The sequence below is a fragment of the Muntiacus reevesi genome, chromosome 14, assembly GCF_963930625.1.
Source record: "Muntiacus reevesi chromosome 14, mMunRee1.1, whole genome shotgun sequence".
Taxonomy (NCBI): domain Eukaryota; kingdom Metazoa; phylum Chordata; class Mammalia; order Artiodactyla; family Cervidae; genus Muntiacus; species Muntiacus reevesi.
Window position 1 is genome coordinate 31,205,606 of NC_089262.1, and position 18,749 is coordinate 31,224,354.

At 43.2% G+C, this 18,749-nt stretch overlaps 1 protein-coding gene across 1 annotated transcript in view; it reads left to right on the plus strand.

The window, feature by feature from the left end:
- The window catches only part of LOC136146414 (sperm flagellar protein 2-like), a 37,622-nt gene that overhangs the window by 12,294 nt on the left and 6,579 nt on the right, over positions 1-18,749 (plus strand). Inside the window, exons 4-6 of the mRNA XM_065905300.1 lie at positions 2,861-3,040; positions 10,574-10,813; positions 11,006-11,128. Coding sequence (XP_065761372.1) covers positions 2,861-3,040; positions 10,574-10,813; positions 11,006-11,128 — 543 coding nt within the window. The remainder of the gene's footprint in view (positions 1-2,860; positions 3,041-10,573; positions 10,814-11,005; positions 11,129-18,749) is intronic.

Consider the following 18,749-nt stretch of genomic DNA (forward strand, 5'->3'; position numbering starts at 1 on the left):
AAAACACAGGGTTGATTGGCTCCAGGACTGGCTACTGGCAGAATTATCTTGTAGGACTGAGAACTGCAGCTCCGAGAGGCTACCTGTTGTTCCCTGCCAGATGGCCTTTTTACAGTTTGAGATTTGCTTCTTCACCAGCAGGAGAGCATCTCATTGGCTTCAAATCTCTAATCTCTTCCTTAAGCCCTTCCTTAAAAAGAGTCCTTTTTAAAACACCTTTCACATGATTAAATCAGGGCCCAAGTTTGGGGTCTCTTTTGATTAACACAAAACCCACTGATTAAGTACCTTAATTGTCTGCAGAATCTCTTTGCCTTTACTCCTGGGAATGACTTTCTCATCACATTTAAAATCCCTCACACTCATGGGGAAGGGATTATACAAGATATGTATTCAAGGGGGTACTCCAGCGGGGCGGGAAGCTTCAAAGCCTTCTTAGAATTCTTCCCATAACAACATTTTAAATGATCTTAAGAATATAGCAGGCCTTACCTTTTTAACATGGCTCATCCACTGATTTAAAATCAAGCCTGTGTAATTAGAGAAGAAGTTCACATATCAGTTCTCTTCATTTTTTCTCATCTTCCTTCAATATATCATATTCAGTCTCTTTGTTAATAGAAATAATGTGTTGTACCTACATAGCATTTTCAAGAGCATTTCAGTGGAAATAATACCAAAAGTCAAGGATTCATATGAAAGAAATGGAAGATAAGCATGAAAGGACAATGCTGTGGTTATCTATTGGTGTCAACACCTTTCTACCCCATGTCCTGCTGGAAATCCCTGAGGACTTCCAATGACAAGTGGGAAGAGGAAATAAATACAAGATCCTGAAGGAACCCAAATGCTGGATCGTGACTCTTGAAAAATCTAAGGCTGGCTGACCATCTGAGCCTGGCTCTGTGCCTGCTTATAGCAAATACTCAGTAAACTTCTGATTAAGATATGACTGAATGATTGAGCTTACAGAGCCCATTGACCTCAAAAATTCTTTTCTGCTTATAAGTTATGCTATGAAGTTTAGTTTGTGCTATGCTTTAGACTTTAGTGTCTTCCTATTAAAGTTATTTTTAACTAAATTTGTATTAGATTTGTCAAATATCAGGAATTTATTTTTCCAATTCATCATGGATGTCTAATTGAATTTGCTAATAGTTGTAAAGATTGCTAGTAATAAGGAACGACACCATGTGTAAAACAGAGAGCTAGTGGGAATCTGCTGTGTAGTATAAGGAACTCAGCTTGGTGCTCTGTGATGACCTAGAAGAGTGGGGTGGAGGGGTGGGAGGGAGGCTCAAGGGAGAGGGCGTACAGCTGACTCACACTGTTGCACGGAATAAACTAACACAAAGTTGTAAAGCGATCATACTCCAGTTAAATTTTTTTTTTTAAGAATGACATGCTATCTCTAGATCTAGACACTTGCTTCTCAAAGTGTAGGTCAGAATCAGCAGTTTTGGAATCACCTAGGAGCTTGCTAAACATGAAGAAACTTAGGCCATCTACTAAACATCCAGAAAAGATAGAAAGAAAATGTGAAAGTCACTCAGTTGTGTCTGACTCTTTGCGACCCATGCCAGAATACTGGAGTGGGTAGCCTTTCCCTTCTCCAGGGGATCTTCCCAACCCAGGGATCAAACCCAGGTCTCCCACATTGCAGGGAGATTCTTTCTCAGCTGAGTCAGAAGGGAAGCCCAAGAATATTGGAGTGGGTAGTCTATCCTTTCTCCAGGGTATCTTCCCGACCCAGGAATCGAATGGGGGTCTCCCGCGAACATCCAGAACAATCTACTTAATTAGAGTCTACATTTTTGAAAGGTAACTAAACACACATGTTTGAGAAGAGCCAGTCGCCTCCCAGAACAGAAGTCCCCAGGTATTTAGGTGTGGCCTGTGTCCCAGGGTTTGGCCTGGGCTTTGCTGGGTCCCAGAGGGTGATATTAGATCCCCAAGCACCAAACCTTCACACTGTCAAATGCATGAGACAATGCGTCTAGAACTGACTGGAAGCTCAGTCATTCAGGATGTGGGAGAGACCTGCTGAAAAAGCTGGTATTCAGTGATGAGCACACTCTTCCTCTGAGAGTCCTCACTGGAAGGAGTCACATTACATCAACAGATTAGGGAGTTTGGAGTCAACTGGCTGAAACAAGGAGGCTAATGGCTGGAGTCCCAGTGGCTTTGGGCATCATGCCCTTCCCTCTCCCCACTTCCCACCAGAAGTTTCATGATTGGGAGTCAGGGCCAGTGTGTCAGGATGGAGTTGAGGATGGACAGAAGGGTCCTTGCTCTCTTTTTCTACCTAATATGCACCACTTTAATTAGTACATGCATCTTGTCTGTCTCTTTTCAAGCCCAGGGACTGTAGCTTACTGGGCTCCTCTATCCATGGGATTCTCCAGGCAAAAATACTGGAGTGGGTTGCCATTTCCTACTCCAGGGGATCTTCCTGACCCAGGGATCAAACCTTCATCTCTTGTGTCTCCTGTATTGCAGGCGAGATATGTATACACACACACACACACACACACACACAAACACACACACATGTATATATACACACAGTCACACACATGAATATTTGTCTTCCTGTTTCTGACTTACTTCATTCTGTCTAATAAGCTCTAGGTTCATCCGCCTCATTAGAACATCAGAATTTTTAGAACCCTATTTTTTTTTTAATATTTAGCTTACTTTTCAGTTAATACCATTCATTACATGTTAGTTTTAGTAATTCAGTCCTCAGAAAATGACCTTATTCCAAAACTCCTGGAGAGATTCTTCATTGCCTGTTCATCCACTGTCTACCCGATGGTTTGCATTTTCTCTCTGGCTGAAATTCTTTTTTGTGTGACAGTTTTTCTTTAGGTTGTTTGCTGACTGCGAGAAGGATCCACCCCAGCTTGACTACACACAGATGCTGCTTTATTTTGTTTGCCATCCAGACAGTACAGAAGGGGTCTACAGGGCTCTCAGCGTGGCCATTGGGACTCATGTCTTCCAGCCAATTGAAATGCCTAATCCTGTTGCAGAAAAGGTAATTTTGTTCCAGAAATGGACTAGCGTTGGGGTCTGGAGGGGATCCCAGAAGATCCTGAACTTTTCCTCACATAATGCTTTACTAGGTCTTGGATAGACTTGGCTGTACTCAGCTGGATTAAGAACTTAGGGTCAACTCTCCAAAAAAAAAAATGCTTTGATAGTAAAATCCAAAATTTGCTCAAAGTTTCTCAGTGGAACCAAAATTTCTCTGTCAGAGACAGTCTTTATTTTGCATGAAGTGCTAATCCTGATAAATGAGAACAAACTGGGTATTAATCCAGGCTGTTTGTCACACTGTGTGGAAATTCTATGCAAAACAAGTTCAACCTTCGAACATATACCTCAGATTTGTAACTCTTGATAGGGTTTCCGGCCCAAACTTGGCCACCTAAGATGCATGGGCAAGCTTTGTGTCATCTGCCTCCAGGGACAGAAAACCTTAATGTCCAGTAAAACCTCACATCCCACCGTAGATTTATAAAGGGTTAACATTCCCTGGCTTTGGTGGGTGTGGCGGGGCAGATAGAAAAGTCTCAGAACAGGGTACTAACAGGGTACTAACTTATGAGGTGCCCACTGGTCTGACTATTTAGCCTGCAGTAGACCTTGTGAGGTGAGCTGTGACCCTCATGGTGGAACGCTTTCCTCTGTTCTTCTTTGTGGACACGGAGGGCAGAGGGATACTATGCGTCCAGACTCCTCAGATATCCCAGACGCAATTCTTCTCCTATCTTTTTTTTTTTTTTTTTTTTTGGTGGAAAGAGAAGCTTGCTTTATTTCAGATGCCGGCAACTGTGAGGGGTGGGGTGTGTGGCGGACATCTGTCTAAAGTCTGACTCCCCCTGTGACAAGCAAGGAGTGGGAGCTTTTATAGACAGAGTCGGGGGGGGGGGGTTACATGCAGAAACAGCATAGTCATCTCTAAGAGTCATCTTCAAAGTGGTCTTCACTGGTCTGACTAACATCATCTTGGTTATGCTGGGTTCTCTGAGTAAAAATGGGAAGCTCCTGTGATAGCTTTCACATCCCCAAAGACATAAACCCTCTCATCTCCAAATGTCAGCCCTGAGCAGATGGCCAGGAGGGTGTGCTACCCCTTCCATCAGGACCAGGGTGAGGCTGGACTGTTGTCTAGGAAGCTGACAGCTCAGGGCTCTTCACCCCAGTGCTCTGTCAATGCAGCATTAACCCTGACTCAACAACACAAAGTCAGCAGCGAATTATTGTTATTCCCACTCAAGAATGCTGTCTTGCTAGACCACAGAAGGACCACTTACATTTTCCCAAATAAATGACAAGCCAGATGCTGACTGCCTTTACTTGGGACTGCTTTTGCCACTTTCCCAGGGCTTCCCAGGTGGCGCTAATGATACGGAACCTGTCTGCCAATGCAGGAGACATAAGAGATAGAGATGCTGCGGATTTGATCCCTGGGTTGATCCCGTGGAGGAGGAAATGGCAACCCACTGCAGTATTTTTGTCTGTGAAACCCCATGGACAGAGGAGCCTTGCGGGCTACAGTCCATGGGGTCACAAAGAGTTGGACACAACTGAAATGACAGCACGCACACACACAGGGGTGTTTCTGCATCTCTGTATGGATTGGGCCTCCTTCTCCCATCTCTGGCGTGGATCATGACCTACCTGAGGTCTCTATGGAATGTCTGTCCTCTAGGAGACCTTCCCTGACCTGGAGTGGTGGCCGCACCCTGCCTGTGTTCCCATAGCTCTCTGCACTTCCCCCCTCACGGTAACCCTCACAGATAACTACTTTACATGGTCAGCTTCCATTCTGGGCTCTGGGCCCCAGGTGGTCAGAGAAGGGCCATCTGTCTTGTTCTGCATCCCCAAACCTGCATTCCTGAACCTGAATTACTGCTACAGAGCTCAGTAAAGGCATTTCATTGAGTGGGACAATCAATTAACTCATAATTAGCTTTGTAAATTATACCCTTTGTGTAGTCCTGTGATCTGCAAGGGTTACAAATCCAGTTGCTCATATCCAAACAGGGCTTCCCTGGTGGCTCAGACTGTAAAGAATTTCCCTGCAATGCAAGAGACCCAGGTTCAATTCCTAGGTCAGGAAGGTCCCCTGGAGAAGGAAATGGCTGCCCACTCCAGTATTCTTGCCTGGAAGATCTCATGGACAGAGGACACAGCTGAGTGACTGACACTTTCACTTTCACTATACAAGAAAGAATGGGAGGATGAGGGAATGATGGCCCAAACACGGAGGGGACGCAGAATAAAAGACAGATTAGGATGGGGCCTTACTGATCCGAAGAGGGGACTTTACCTTCTTTTTTGCCCCCTCTGTGTCTTTGCTCTTGCTGTTACCTCCACCTAGAGCATCTGCCAGCTCATCCTGAAAGGTTCAAGACCTCCCCAGTATCCAAGGCCTATTTCCTACACCAGCTCATTCATGAAGCTCCACCTGACACCCTGAGCGCTCCCTCACCTGAGCCCCAATTTTATCCAGATCCTCTCTGGCAAGACTCAGAATCATCCCAGGCATTTACCCAATTACTTATCCAGCACCTTGGTGATGTGGGAACTACCCTAGACTTGGGAATAAAGCAAGTAAAGTGAAGACTTAAATCAAATGGTGATAAAAGCCACGGGTGAAAAAGAAGATAGGGAAAAATGCAGGAGTCTGGGAAGGAGTTGCAGTGTTAAATAGGGTCGTCACAGAAGGTGTCTCTGTGAAAAGACATATAGGCAAAGGCCCAGAGAGGTACGGGAGAGAGCCTTGCAGATAGACCTCTGGAGGAAGAGCATTTAAATGAAGACCACAGTGGATGCGAAAAACCTCACATGGGGCCATGCCTGGAGTATCCCAAAGAGCCGCAAGTCAGCACTTGCAGAGCGCTGAGCTGGAGGAGAGCAGCAGGAAAGGGCAGTGATGGGGAGAGGACTCCAAGGGCCCCTGGAGGGACCTTGGCTTTCGCTGTGCCGAGAGAGGAGATGAGAAGGCGCTGAAGCAGGGTCATTTCATGCCCGTAGAGAACAGACTGCAGGGAGCACGGCAGGGAGGAGGACTAGTGATGCATGCAGGGAGTGGTTTATCTATTGACTCCTCCTGTGCACTGGAGACAGCTTGTTACCCTGTTTGCATCCTCTAAAGTGGCAGGCGCTCAACAATGCACATAACAAGTTCTCCAGGAGTGTTGGTAAAAGGGAAGAAAGAGTGGAAGAGAGAAGGAAGGGGTGGACTCCCATCTCTGAGGCAGAGAGGAGGAGAGCAGACATTCCAGAGGCAGAGGCAATGGCAGGTTCGGAGGCTGCACTGCTGCTGCTGTCGCGTCAGTCGTGTCCGACTCTGTGCGACCCCATAGATGGCAGCCCACCAGGCTCCTCCGTCCCTGGGATTCTCCAGGCAAGAATACTGGAGTGGGTTGCCATTTCCTTCTCCCGGAGGCTGCAGTGAGTCACCAGGAAAAAACCAGGAAAAGGCAGCCTGTGCTAGAACGGTTGCCGTAGCAACAGACAGCTGTCTGGGTGGGTAGCAGCCAGGCCAGCTAGCACCAGCACCGTAAGAGGCTGCATCCCTTCTGGCCTTGACCCCTGAGCTAGTGCTCGCCCAGGATTGGACAAGCTCCCTGGGTTGCTTCTCACAAGAGCTCTTTTAAATTCCAAGGACACTGGGCAAGAATTCTCCCACAACCACTGCACAGCAGCGAAGAAGCCAGGGTAGGGGCAGGTCTGTCACACGCCACACACACAAGCCCGCTCCTGGCTGGGAGTGATGCATGGGAGCTTTTGATATACAGGACCCACCACCTCCCCCATTCTTGCCTCCTCCTAGCTCTCACCATCCAGGCTCCAATTATCCCACTGCCTCCCTGTGCCCTTTCAACTGTGTTCCAGTTTCCTGGGCAACCTGATCCCAGGAAGTTAAAGTGAACCTGCTCAGAAGCAATACCTCTAACAGGTCTGTGTTTACTCCCAAGACATTTAATCAGATCTCGGTTTTTGCTTTCCAAATAAACAACTGGAAATCTCCCATTTGTTTCATTCTTCCTCACGCTCTCCTTCCTTACACGCTGGTTTATTCATTGTGGCACAGACCTCCTGTTTAAATTCAGATTCTTTGGGTAATTTAAAAGAAGTTCAAGGGCCAAGCACTCATGGGCAGGCAGTAGTCAACTTGAAACATCAAAGAAGCTGATGTTTGTTCATCCTAGTCTATGGAATTCGGGGTTATGATATTGGAATTTAGTAAATTATGAGCTTGAACCGCCCACATTTTGAGAATCTTGTTAAGGCATCTTGACAGGTGGGTTGAGGCCTTGGGGTTCAAATAATTTAAATGTTCCTCCCATTCTGCTCTTTGATGCTTTGTTCACATTAGTCCCGAGGACTGAACTTCTGCCTCTGAGATGTGGGGAACTAAACAGGCTGAATGGTAGAAATGCACACTCAGGCACCATTCCGAACACATGTTGCTGGGAATCTTCAAGGGATGCCTCTGAGAGTGTCTCTGAGAGACAGTGTTTGTCAGCCTCACAGTCTGCCTACTGCTTAGAAGATAATGTGACTCACACAGAGTTTTGATGCCATTAATAACTGCTCATTCAAAAGCCCTGGCTTTTCTCCAAACTGGCATGCCTGGTTTTGTCCATACATCTACATCCGCAATTGCAGCCTGTTGGAGAGCGCCCCCGTCCCGCGCACACCCTGCTGTCCCTCCAGGAGGCTGATCTGGTTCCTTGGCCCTGATCTCGGCCTCCTTCCGCTCCCTCCCTTCCCACTGAACCACTAAGTCTAGTCTCTCCAACCCCCTAGAGAGCAAAGCTAGCAAATGCTTATAAAGCATCCTCTGACCTAGTAATACCTAATAACATAATGCCATTTGAATGACATTCTTCATTCAAATGTTTAACGCGTTATCTTTTGGCCAAAACAAAAAATCCATTTATCTCATGAAGATAATGTCAAGTCTTTGAGTCGTTGGGCCCTCTCTAGTTCCGGAAATGGTGAAGAGAATGGTGAAAGCTCTTGCTCTTTAATTTTGGTATCGTCTGCTCATCCAGCCCAGCTCATCGTGCACTCACCCATAGGTTCTGTCTGAATAGAGAATTCACTCATTCTTCATTCTATCAGCAAGATGTTCTATGTCTCAATGGTGTTCTTTTCACCACACTCAATGTTCTGTCACTCTGGGGAATTATTGATGGGAAGCCAGTGTGATGATTCCCAAGCTTCCTAGGTAGAGACAAAAAAGTCAGTTTCACATTTCTGTCAAGTAAATCAATATTGTAATTGTTTAAAATGGATAAGAGGCTAACTGGATAGGTAGGTAGATAGATAAACAAGAAAGACTAGATAGATAGGTATATTCAATTCCCAAAACTTCAAGATTAGATTAAGTTTCCAATTTAGCAAAGGATACAGAAACTCAACTAAAGCAAGGTGACCACACAGAACTAAGGCAAATGCAACCTGTCTCCACTGCACCACCCTCCACCCCTGCACATCCTTCAGAGGGGCTTACGATGACCAGAGGCTTAATTCTGTGCCATGGTATAGTCCTTTTACACTTGGGACTTCAGTGGCTATTTGGAAAGAATTTGTGTGATCTATGCACTTAATGCTTCTACTGAATTGAGTATTTACAAGCAATGGCACCCTCTTCTAATTTTAAGCCTAAATTAGCATTTTTCCTTCCTCAGAATAAAAGAGAACCAGTCCTCAGGTGTTCTATGACATTGGGCCAGTCAACATTCTGAAAACGCTCATTTTTCTATGGCAAATAATTGAATATCTATTACCTCATCATCAGAAACACACGCACACATTTTTTACTATAAATATTATAAATGCAAATCTACTGTAGAGAACTTGCAAAGTACAAAATAAAGTGAAAAGCAAATCACCTGTTTGAGCAATGAGAGCTAACTACTGTCAGTTCTTTAATGTATCGGTTTCTCTTCTTTTTCTTTAATAAGTATTAGATATATAAGGAAATGAGGATCCTGGTGTATTTATTATTTGTGTTTTGTTCCCTTTTTGCACTTATCCCATGATTGTTTTTTCACTGTCGTTTGGTATCCTTCTAAGCTAAAAAGCTTTCAGCAGCATAGCATTCCATCAGAAACCAATACTATCATTGATGTCACCATTTCCAGTTGTCGGAATCATAGGCTTTTTACTTTTGCTGTAAGTAACACAGAATGAACATCCATATACAAAATATTTGGTGCACCTGAATATTTCTTTAGAATCAGTTCCTAGATCAGTAAATACTGGGTCAAAAGGTAGGCATATTTTTCAGACTTTTGATACATAAGAAACTACATCAAAAACAATTTACTTTTTCCCATGCTGAGAATGCCAGTGTCTAAGTTCATGGCTCTTGGCCAAGTTTCAAAGAGCAACAATATGAACCCCAGTCTGTCTGTATTCAATCTGTTTTCTGTTTTACCTTCTGAATGCTTCATTGAATTTAATATCCAGTATCCAAACAAAGGCTGTCAACGTTTCTCAGAATCTATCGAACTTGAGAAATTAACCTGCCACAACCTCTAGACTGCGGGTAGTTTCCAAAGCAAATCCTGTCAAAAATCTAGATTCATGTGAAAAAGTTTGACAGAAGTCACAAAATTCATTTCAGTGTTCTTTTATTGAGTAATACAGTGTACCTGGGGCTTCCCAGGTGACACTAGTGGTGAAAAACCTGCCTGCAGGAGAGACGGGGATTCTGGAGGAGTTGGATGGAGAAGATCGCCTGGAGAAGGAAATGGCAGCCCACTCCAGTATTCTTGCCTGGAAAATCCCATGGACAAAAGAATGGGACATGACTGAGGGGACTTAGGGTGCATAAGTGTATGCATACAATGTGTGCATATGCATATGAGTGCATACAGTGTTATCTGGAAGAGTGATAAGCAAAAGCATGTATGAAAGTAAATAAAACTCACCCCACTTTAAGGCCTCTGTCAAGTACCAGCAGAATTGGTCTAGACTTTCGACATGATTTCCAGTGCAGCTGGCGTATTCTACTTCTTTTTATTCTTTTTATTTATTATTTTTTATTGAAGTATAATTGATCTACAATGCTGTGTTAGTTTCAGGCATACAGCAAAGTGATTCAGTTATACATACATATATATTTTTCGGATTCATTTCCCTCATAGATTATTACAAAGTATTGAGTGTACAGTAGGACATTGGTTATCTATTTTATAGATGTATTCATGTGTATGTGTTAATTACAAACTCCTAATTTACCCCTCCCCAACCCTTCCCAGTTGGTACCACTTTTGCTTCTTCTTGCTGTTGTTTCTGAGTTGGAGAAGGAAGAAAGACTTGTCTTATTGTCTAGCATATTCTATCTTTAGACTTGTTTAGCTAGTCTGTGGTTGTTGCTCTGTCACTAAGTCATGTTCAGCTCTCTGCAACCTCATGGACTGTAGCACACCAGTAGACATTACTATCTCGGGGCATAAAAAGTTCGGGATGAAATTGGTGTTTTCTAAATATCTCTATTACTGAAAAGACTTCATCTTCTCTTTATTTAATTGCACAGACCTCTTCCTTGACTGATATGAGTCCCATTGAGGAATATCCTGAACTCGAGGACAATTTTATGAGTGAGGAAAGGGAATTACAAGAGGACGGGGAGGAAAAGGAAGAAGAACTCCCTGAAAATGCGAATACTGAAATGATTTCCATGCAAACATTACTCCGAGTGTTCCGAGGAGGAAATGAAGTACTGGACGCTAACAGATTTGCCAACCACCAAAAGATTGAGAACATTTATTTAGAGGTTGGTTGGGTTCTCTCATTAAAGGGACAACCTATACCCAAGAAAATTTCCGTCAGTTTTGAGTGTATGGTCATAGAATTTCTCCTGAAATGTCTCAACGTGTAGAAATTATGATCCTTTAGGAAATAAAATCATTTTTAACAGCATCAGGATCATAGATTTAATTAAACTTATTTTTTTTTTCCTTTTAAGAACTTCATAAAAGTGTTTCAGGACCTAGGTTCCAAGAACCTCGAGCCGGTTGAAATTGCTGTTCTTCTGAAGCATCCTTTTATTCAAGACCTGATTTCAAGTTATCCAGACTATAAGATACCTGTGAGTATTACCCAAAGATCCTAATACAGTCTGTTTTAAAATTGTCATTACAATTTTATTTTATTTTTATTGGAGGATAATTGCTTTATAAATGTTGCATTGTTCTGTATATATTATATACAAATATATGTGCATATATATATGTATATCCCTTCCCTTGTGAGCCTCCCTCCCGCATTGCCTCCCACCCCTCTAAGTCATCAGACAGCGCCAGGCTGGGCTGTCTGTTATGTAGTAGCTTCCCACTAGTTATCTATTTTACACATGATAGTGTACATATGTCAATGCTACTTTATCAATTTATCCTACCCTCTTCTTCCCCCACTGTGTCCACAAGTCCATTCTCTGTGTCTGCGTCTCCATTTCTTCCCTGTAAATAGGTTCATCAGGACTGTTTCTCTTGATTGTCTTAACGTAGTTGAATTCAGGTTCAGGGCTTGGTGGGATAACACAAACGTGGAGGAAGTGAGGGAGGGAAGAAGCTGGACTAGGCTTGACCAGGATCTCGGGAAGCTAAGCTGGTAACAGCATCAGGCCAAAAAGGCCAGCCCTCAGTACCACAAGGGCAGTGAGTTCAGGCAGAGTAGAAGTGACTATTAGTACACCACACCAGTACATGGGTACCATGATAGTTAGCACTATCAGTATGTGGGTAACATGATTAGTACCGCCAATAGGACCGCAGTACTACGGATAATACCATAGAGCTGCCCCACCAGGACTCTGAGGCCTTGAGTCTCCCACAGAAGGCTGGAGGTAGATGGCAGTAAAAGCTGAATGGGTGGCTATATTCGTGTTCTCCATTATTCCAGCCATCGAATGACCCTGGCCTATGATTGAAGAGCATGGGGAATAGAATCCCCCTGCCCAAGAGGACAAAGGAGACCCTGATCCCCAGCCAAGCGCTGATTTATTCACCATACTCTCATCACGATACACATTGTTGCTGTAACTTGTGCAGTGGCCGCACTTCTGAAAGAAAGGATAAGGGTTCCATCAGAGAAACTGTTCAGGGTGGGAACACTGAGGACCCAGAGAGGCTGGACCAAGTCAGCAGAATAAAGGAAGGAAGAGAGGAAGAGCTGGGGCTCAGAGCTCACACCATCACCTCGCACATCAACCACACATGCTGAATGTGCATCTACCTGGCAAGTGCCGGGTCCCCAACAGCAAGGGCTACGGAAGGCTGGGGGTGACCACCTTTCAGAATGTGGCAGTTTGCTACAACTTTCTCACAATCCTCACACACTTCATAGTATGCAGTCTCCCTATTTGGCCCCTGCTAATTGTTTATTGGACTACAGAGAGTTAGCCGAGTTTTCGATAAAAGCACTTTCACTTTGATAAGATGCAAGTGATCTAAAGCTGAGCGCTGAAGAATTGATGCTTTTGAACTGTGGTGTTTGAGAAGACTCTTGCGAGTCCCTTGGTCTGCAAGGAGATCAAACCAATCAATCCTAAAGGAAATCAGTCCTGAATATTCATTGGAAGGACTGATGCTAAAGCTGACTTCTCCAATACTTTGGCCACCTGATGCGAAGAGCTGACTCATCAGAAAAGATCCTGATGCTGGGAAAGATTGAAGACAGGAGGAGAAGGGGATGACAGGATGAGATGGTTGGATGGCATCACAGACGTGATGGACATGAGTTTGAGCAAGCTCCGGGAGTTGGTGATGGACAGGGAAGCCTGGTGTGCTGTGGTCCATGGAGTCGCAAAGAGTTGGACACGACTGAGCGACTGAACTGAACTGATCTGACGTGTTTCCTTATCTCTAACCGTTGTTGTTGTTGTTGTTGCTTAGTTGCTCAGTCGTGTCCTACTCTTTTGCGACCCCATGATCTGTAGCCCGCCAGGCTCCTCTGTCCATGGGATTTCCCAGACAAGAATACTAGAGTGGGTTCGTCAGAGGATCTTCCCAACCCAGGGATCAAACCCGTGTGTCTCTTGCATTGGCAGATGGTTTCTTTACCACTGAGCTACCAGGGAAGCCCTCTTAACCATATCACATAATTATCTCTCTACATTTAACCATCCTCTTTGTAAAATTATTTGTGTCTCTTTATTTAAAGAGGCCCAAAATACTTGGATATGTGGTTGGCAGTATTCCAAGTAATTGTACTCATACATCCCACAAACATTTACTCTTCACAATGAAACTCATATGTCACAGGTCCCTTTTCAGCATCTTACACTTCCTACTTTCACCCTACTTTCACTCATAAAGACCAGCTTTCTTCCTCACTTAAGATGAGACTGGGATAAATCAGTGTCACCCTGGAATTAATGGGAACAGCACACATCAGAACTAGACAAAGGGGTGGAGAGAGGTGGGTGGGTAGATGCATGGTGGTCACAGGCAGAATGGGGGGCAGTCTGCCAATTGTGAGGTCTCCCTGCCTTTGCTGTCCTCTGGGCAACCATAATTCTGTGAGGTGGGTTCCAGAAGCCCATCTCTTTAGACTGCATTTCATCCTACACATTCTGTTCCACATTTCAGGGAACAATCTCCCTATTTTAAAACAGCAAAATAATTTTCAAATCCTTAGAATAATGTGCAATAGGGTTTACCTTATCTTACCAACAACAACTAGGACCCTAAAATAATGCCACCATCACTTTCTCCTATTATGGTAGAAGAACTCCCTGCAAAGTCAGGACGACTTGGGGAACATTTTTACCCTGGCCAGAATGTCTAACTATTACTGACTTTTGCAGAGACGATTCTATCTGGCATGTTCCTGAAGAAAAAACTCCGTCAACAGATGACTGACTGCCTTCGAAAGTCAACCCCCTGAAGATGGACTCTGATCCTCAGGGAAAGTTGGAGTCAGCAGGGTGCTTGTCACTTCGTACATTTCTCTGATTTAGGAAGGAGTTTTTATTAGCGTGCACCCCAGCTGAAGTACTCTTGGCATTTTGAATAGCGCAGGACTGACTCTGGCATGGCAGAACGTCTAACATTCTGAGTTGCTGCCCACTATATTCCAGGAGCACCTTGATGCTTTGATGACCGAAAAGATCTCTGCACGTTCCCCAAATCCTGCTTGGTGCACAGACCCCTCGGGTTGAGGGCACCCACCTCCCTCCCACCCCACCCCGCAGCTGGAGCTTGTTCTGACCTCCAGCTTCAGAGCATGAATGTCACCTGGCACCCTAATAGTAGAAAGAGAGCTTGTCAGTCTGTCTAGCGGTCCGATGGTTCGTTCCTTCATTGCCAGAGTACTTCTGCCAAGTCAGCTTCTTCAACCCTCCACCATCCCGGTCCTTCATCTCTCCTCCCTGTCATTACTCCACCCTGGAATCTGACGAGAGGACCTTGAACCACCTGCTAGAATCTAGTCAGGGCACCGTTCCGACAAGAGTTGAGCCTTTGACCTGAAAAAACTAAATGTGATGCTTGAAAAGGAAAGAGGTTCCCTTTCCAGTAAGATGCTCTATTCTCATTTTTGCTAAGCAAATAAAGAAAAAGAAGAAAGGAAAAGAAAAAAAAATCTCTGAAGACTCAGTTACTAACACTCTCATCCTGTCATCAATTTTTTTGCTCCAGATATCCATGTGCAAGTAAATAGATCACATTTTTAAAATGAACTTTAACCACAGTGATGTTGTTTGAAGATCTTTCAAGATAAGTAGAGCAAAAACTAGAGTGTGGTTTTTCGGGTTAAAATGTTGTTTGCTGTTATAAACAGTGGGAAGTAAAGGTTGTCACCCAACAGCTCTGTGTTTACAAGATTCATGTTTGGAACTAGCAAACATTTAAAAATACATATGAAAAAGGCCAGTTTGGGTAATCATTTTGATATGTGTTATTTTTTGCTCCTGTGGCAAGGTGGCCTGGCTTTGTGGTTAGGAGAGCAGACTCAGGAGCCATGTTGATTGATTGGGTTCATAGCTACTAACTGTGTGACCTTGGGCAAGTGACCCCATCGTGCCTTGGTTTCCCCATCTGTAAAATAGGGTTAATTCTCAAACATGCCTCTCAAGGTCCTTGTACAGATTAAATGACTTAATCCATGCAAAGTGTTTAGCTCTGTTCTTGGCAGATAGAAAGCCTTCACTACGTAGTAGGGGCTTCCCTGATGGCTCAGATGGTAAAGAATCTGCCTGCAGTGCAGGAGACCCGGTTTGATTCCTGGGTCTGGAAGATCCCCTGGATCACTCCAGTATTCTTGCCTGGAGAATTCCACAGACAGAGGAGCCTGGCAGACTATAGCCCATGGGGTCGCAAAGAGTCAGACACGACTGAGCGACTAACAGTACATAGTAATTATTATTACTGTTGCTATTACTGCTGGTCTGTTGGTGGTTCCAGTGCATAAGGAATATTTCTGAACAGTGCAAAATTTACACAGATGAACTAAAAGCTGGCGTTTCATCTGCCGGACTCAGTGTCTGTTCTCTGGAAAGAAAGGAGACTTTCACTGGAGAGTGTCATGATGACAAGGGGGTTCGAACCAAAGTCCCAGGAATCCACATGCGGTCAATTCCAACTCAGAAGACCCATGTTTTGTTTTGCATTTTATAGTTATTCAACTCAAGCTCATTTATTTAACTTCTTCTTTCATAGATTATTATATAGAGAGGTTATTTTCAAGGAAGCTTCCTAAATTCTTAAGAAAATGCTTTGCTTAAACGTAACAAGATCATTGAGGACACCGTCAGTGGGTGGTTAGTGAAGAAAGTCAGTTTCCTCCAATAAGTAGATTTACAAGTGTAAGTGGATGTTGGATTTTCTGCACCAACTCACCAAATGTAGTTTCTTGTGATGCACACATATGCTGCATAAATGTGAGTCTCTTTTAACAAAACCTGTACCTCCAGCAGATAGCCTTAATATTAAGGGTTCCATTCACTAGGAGATAAAAATAAATCTTTCAGTGTTAAAGTCAGAATGTCACAGGAGAATTTCTTAGAAACAAATGAGTCAGGACCTGATTACATGAGGGCAAAGTACCTATAAATATAAATGTAAGTGGAAGGGACACAGTCTTCAAGGTATCTGACTTTAAGATACACTCCAACCACCTCCATTATGTTTATAACAAAATACAGTGGCTGCTTCAGCACTTTGTGTTTTCAAGGCACCCATGCCAAACATTTCTAGACTCTCTCAGTCTTTTCTCCACTAACTGTTGCTTAAAATTATGGCCCTTGATTTCAGCTTTAAATCTAGCCAGGACTGATTGAAATATCTAGAACTTATAATTTTCCCCCATGCTATGGAGTGTCAAATAATCACAGGTCAACTCATTCCTTAATCCCCAAGTAAATGGTCATTAGTCAGCAATAGCTGTTACAAATAATATTCTCTGCAAAGGAGACCTGTCAGTAAGTACTGTGGAGGGTAGGACCAGAAAGGTCAATGGCAAGCAGCTGTTCTTTTTCACTTAACTTGCCCAAGATTGCCCTTCAGCTGTGGGAGATCTATATTTTCAAAGAACAAGCTCCTTCAAGAAAATGATTCACTGTGTTTCCTGGCAGTGACTGATACAGCCATGTGGGTGTCACTCAGCAGGGCTCTGTTCAGATGCTGAACTAACTCATGTTTTCATGAGTAAAGTGACTACAGTCAAATAGAAACTTTGGAACTCAGCTCTGAAGTAAAGAAGCTTATATTCTTAAAGAGTTCCCTAAAAAAAAAAACCTGGAAACTGAATAAATATAATTTTACGTTTTCCCCTTATGCTAGTACCCCTTCTATTAATACATTGTGATAATATCTTAAATTTATTTCATAAGCATCTGTGATTTAAAATGTAGCCTAGTTGGATATTTTAAGTGGACAAAAAAATGATCATTCTATCCCTAATATTAAAAAAAACAGAAAAGAGATAATTCCCCACCTCAAAATAATCTACTGTTCTAAAATTCTACAAATCTGTAAACATGATTAATTTAGCATTAGAATTTTCCCTTAATAGAAGGTGAATATTGTTTTTTATTGATTAATAGGGAAATAATGTTTTGCCTTGCCTGTTTTGTGCCAAACTCTGTGTAATTGCCAGAGAAGGAAATGGCAGCCCACTCCAGTATTTTTGCCTGGAGAATTCCATGGACAGAGAAGCCTGGTGGGCTACAGTCCCGGGGATCACAAACGAGTCAGACATGACTTAGCAACTAAACAAGAACTGTGTAATTGCTTTTACAAATGTTATCTAATTAATCTAATATGGCAACTCTATTGTTAGATCTTATTAGATGGGGAAATGAAATCTCTAAGATCTTTGATCTCTGTCCACTGGCAAAATTAATAAGTTGCAAGGCAGGATTCACACTAAATAGAGAACAGTTTTATCAAAGGAAAAAACAAAAACTCACTGTTTAATCACTGCCACATATTGAAGCCCATATTATTAATAATCATTACTTCTAATTCATTTATTAAGAGTTGTAACTTCTCTTTGAATCTCTTCTCTTAGGATGTTAAGATAATTCTCCAAAGGAGTGAGCATGTACAAGGAAGTGATGAAGAGAGGTCTCCTTCAAGACTTACAGAGGAAAAGAAATGAAGGCACGGGGTGGGGGGGGGGGCAATGAATCTTCCAAACAACCCATGTAAACATGGTGTTTGTTGTATACATTGTCATTGTAAGTGAAGAGATGGCCCCTACCAGTATATGAGGGGCACTGTAAAGGGAGTCTTCCTTACTTAACTCAAAGAATATTCTGTAATAAACCTTAAATTTCTGAGCCAAAATCCAAAGTAAGAAGGCATGCATTTTGAAGTGATTCTGAAAACAGAAGACAGCAAAACAATATTCTGAAAAATAAGCAAGCACATATGTCATGTTGTGTCCCTGTGAGAAGTATCTGCATTAGGCAGATACATTAAAAATTCCCCCAAAGCTCAAATCAGGGCAGCAGGGCTTCATACAGTTTGTATTAATAGTTCTTGCTCCGTAAAATCCCAAGGTGTGTCTCATCAGTCAAGGAGAAGGCTTTTGTCTCAGCTGCGGGTATAGTCATGATCCTGTTATCTATTCATAATCCTTTATTAATAGAATATGTGTCTTGTAGAGATTGATGTACAGTGATAGCTCTTGTGTGAATTAGTGAATCTAATTCAGTGATACTTATCTCAAGAAAGTGCTTTTGTTTTGTTGTATTTTTTAGCTTCCTATTTTATTACTATATAGCCATTAACAATATTGTGCCAGTTTCAGGTGGACAGCAAAGGGACTCAGCCATATATACACATGTCTCTATTATCCCCCAAAGTCCCTTCCTATCCAGGCTGCCACATCGAGCAGTGTTCCCTGTGCCATCCAGTAGGACCATGTTGGCTATCCATTTTAAGCGTAGCAGTGTGTACATGTCCATCCCAAACTCCCCAACTATCCCTTCCCCTCTGGCGACCATAAGTGCATTCTCTAAGTCTGCCAGTCTGTTTCTATTTTGTAAATAAGTTCCTTTGTATCATTTCTTTTAGATTCCACATGTAAGGGATGTCATGCAGTATTTCTCCTTCTCTGCCTGCCTGACTTCACTCCATGTGACAACCTCTAGGGCCATCCATATTGCTGCAAAGTGAACAATAATGTTCTTTTCAGTGGCTGTGCCTCTTTGAAACCCTTCTGGGTCCCCTCCCTGGCTACTTCTTCTGAGAATCTTTGCTGGA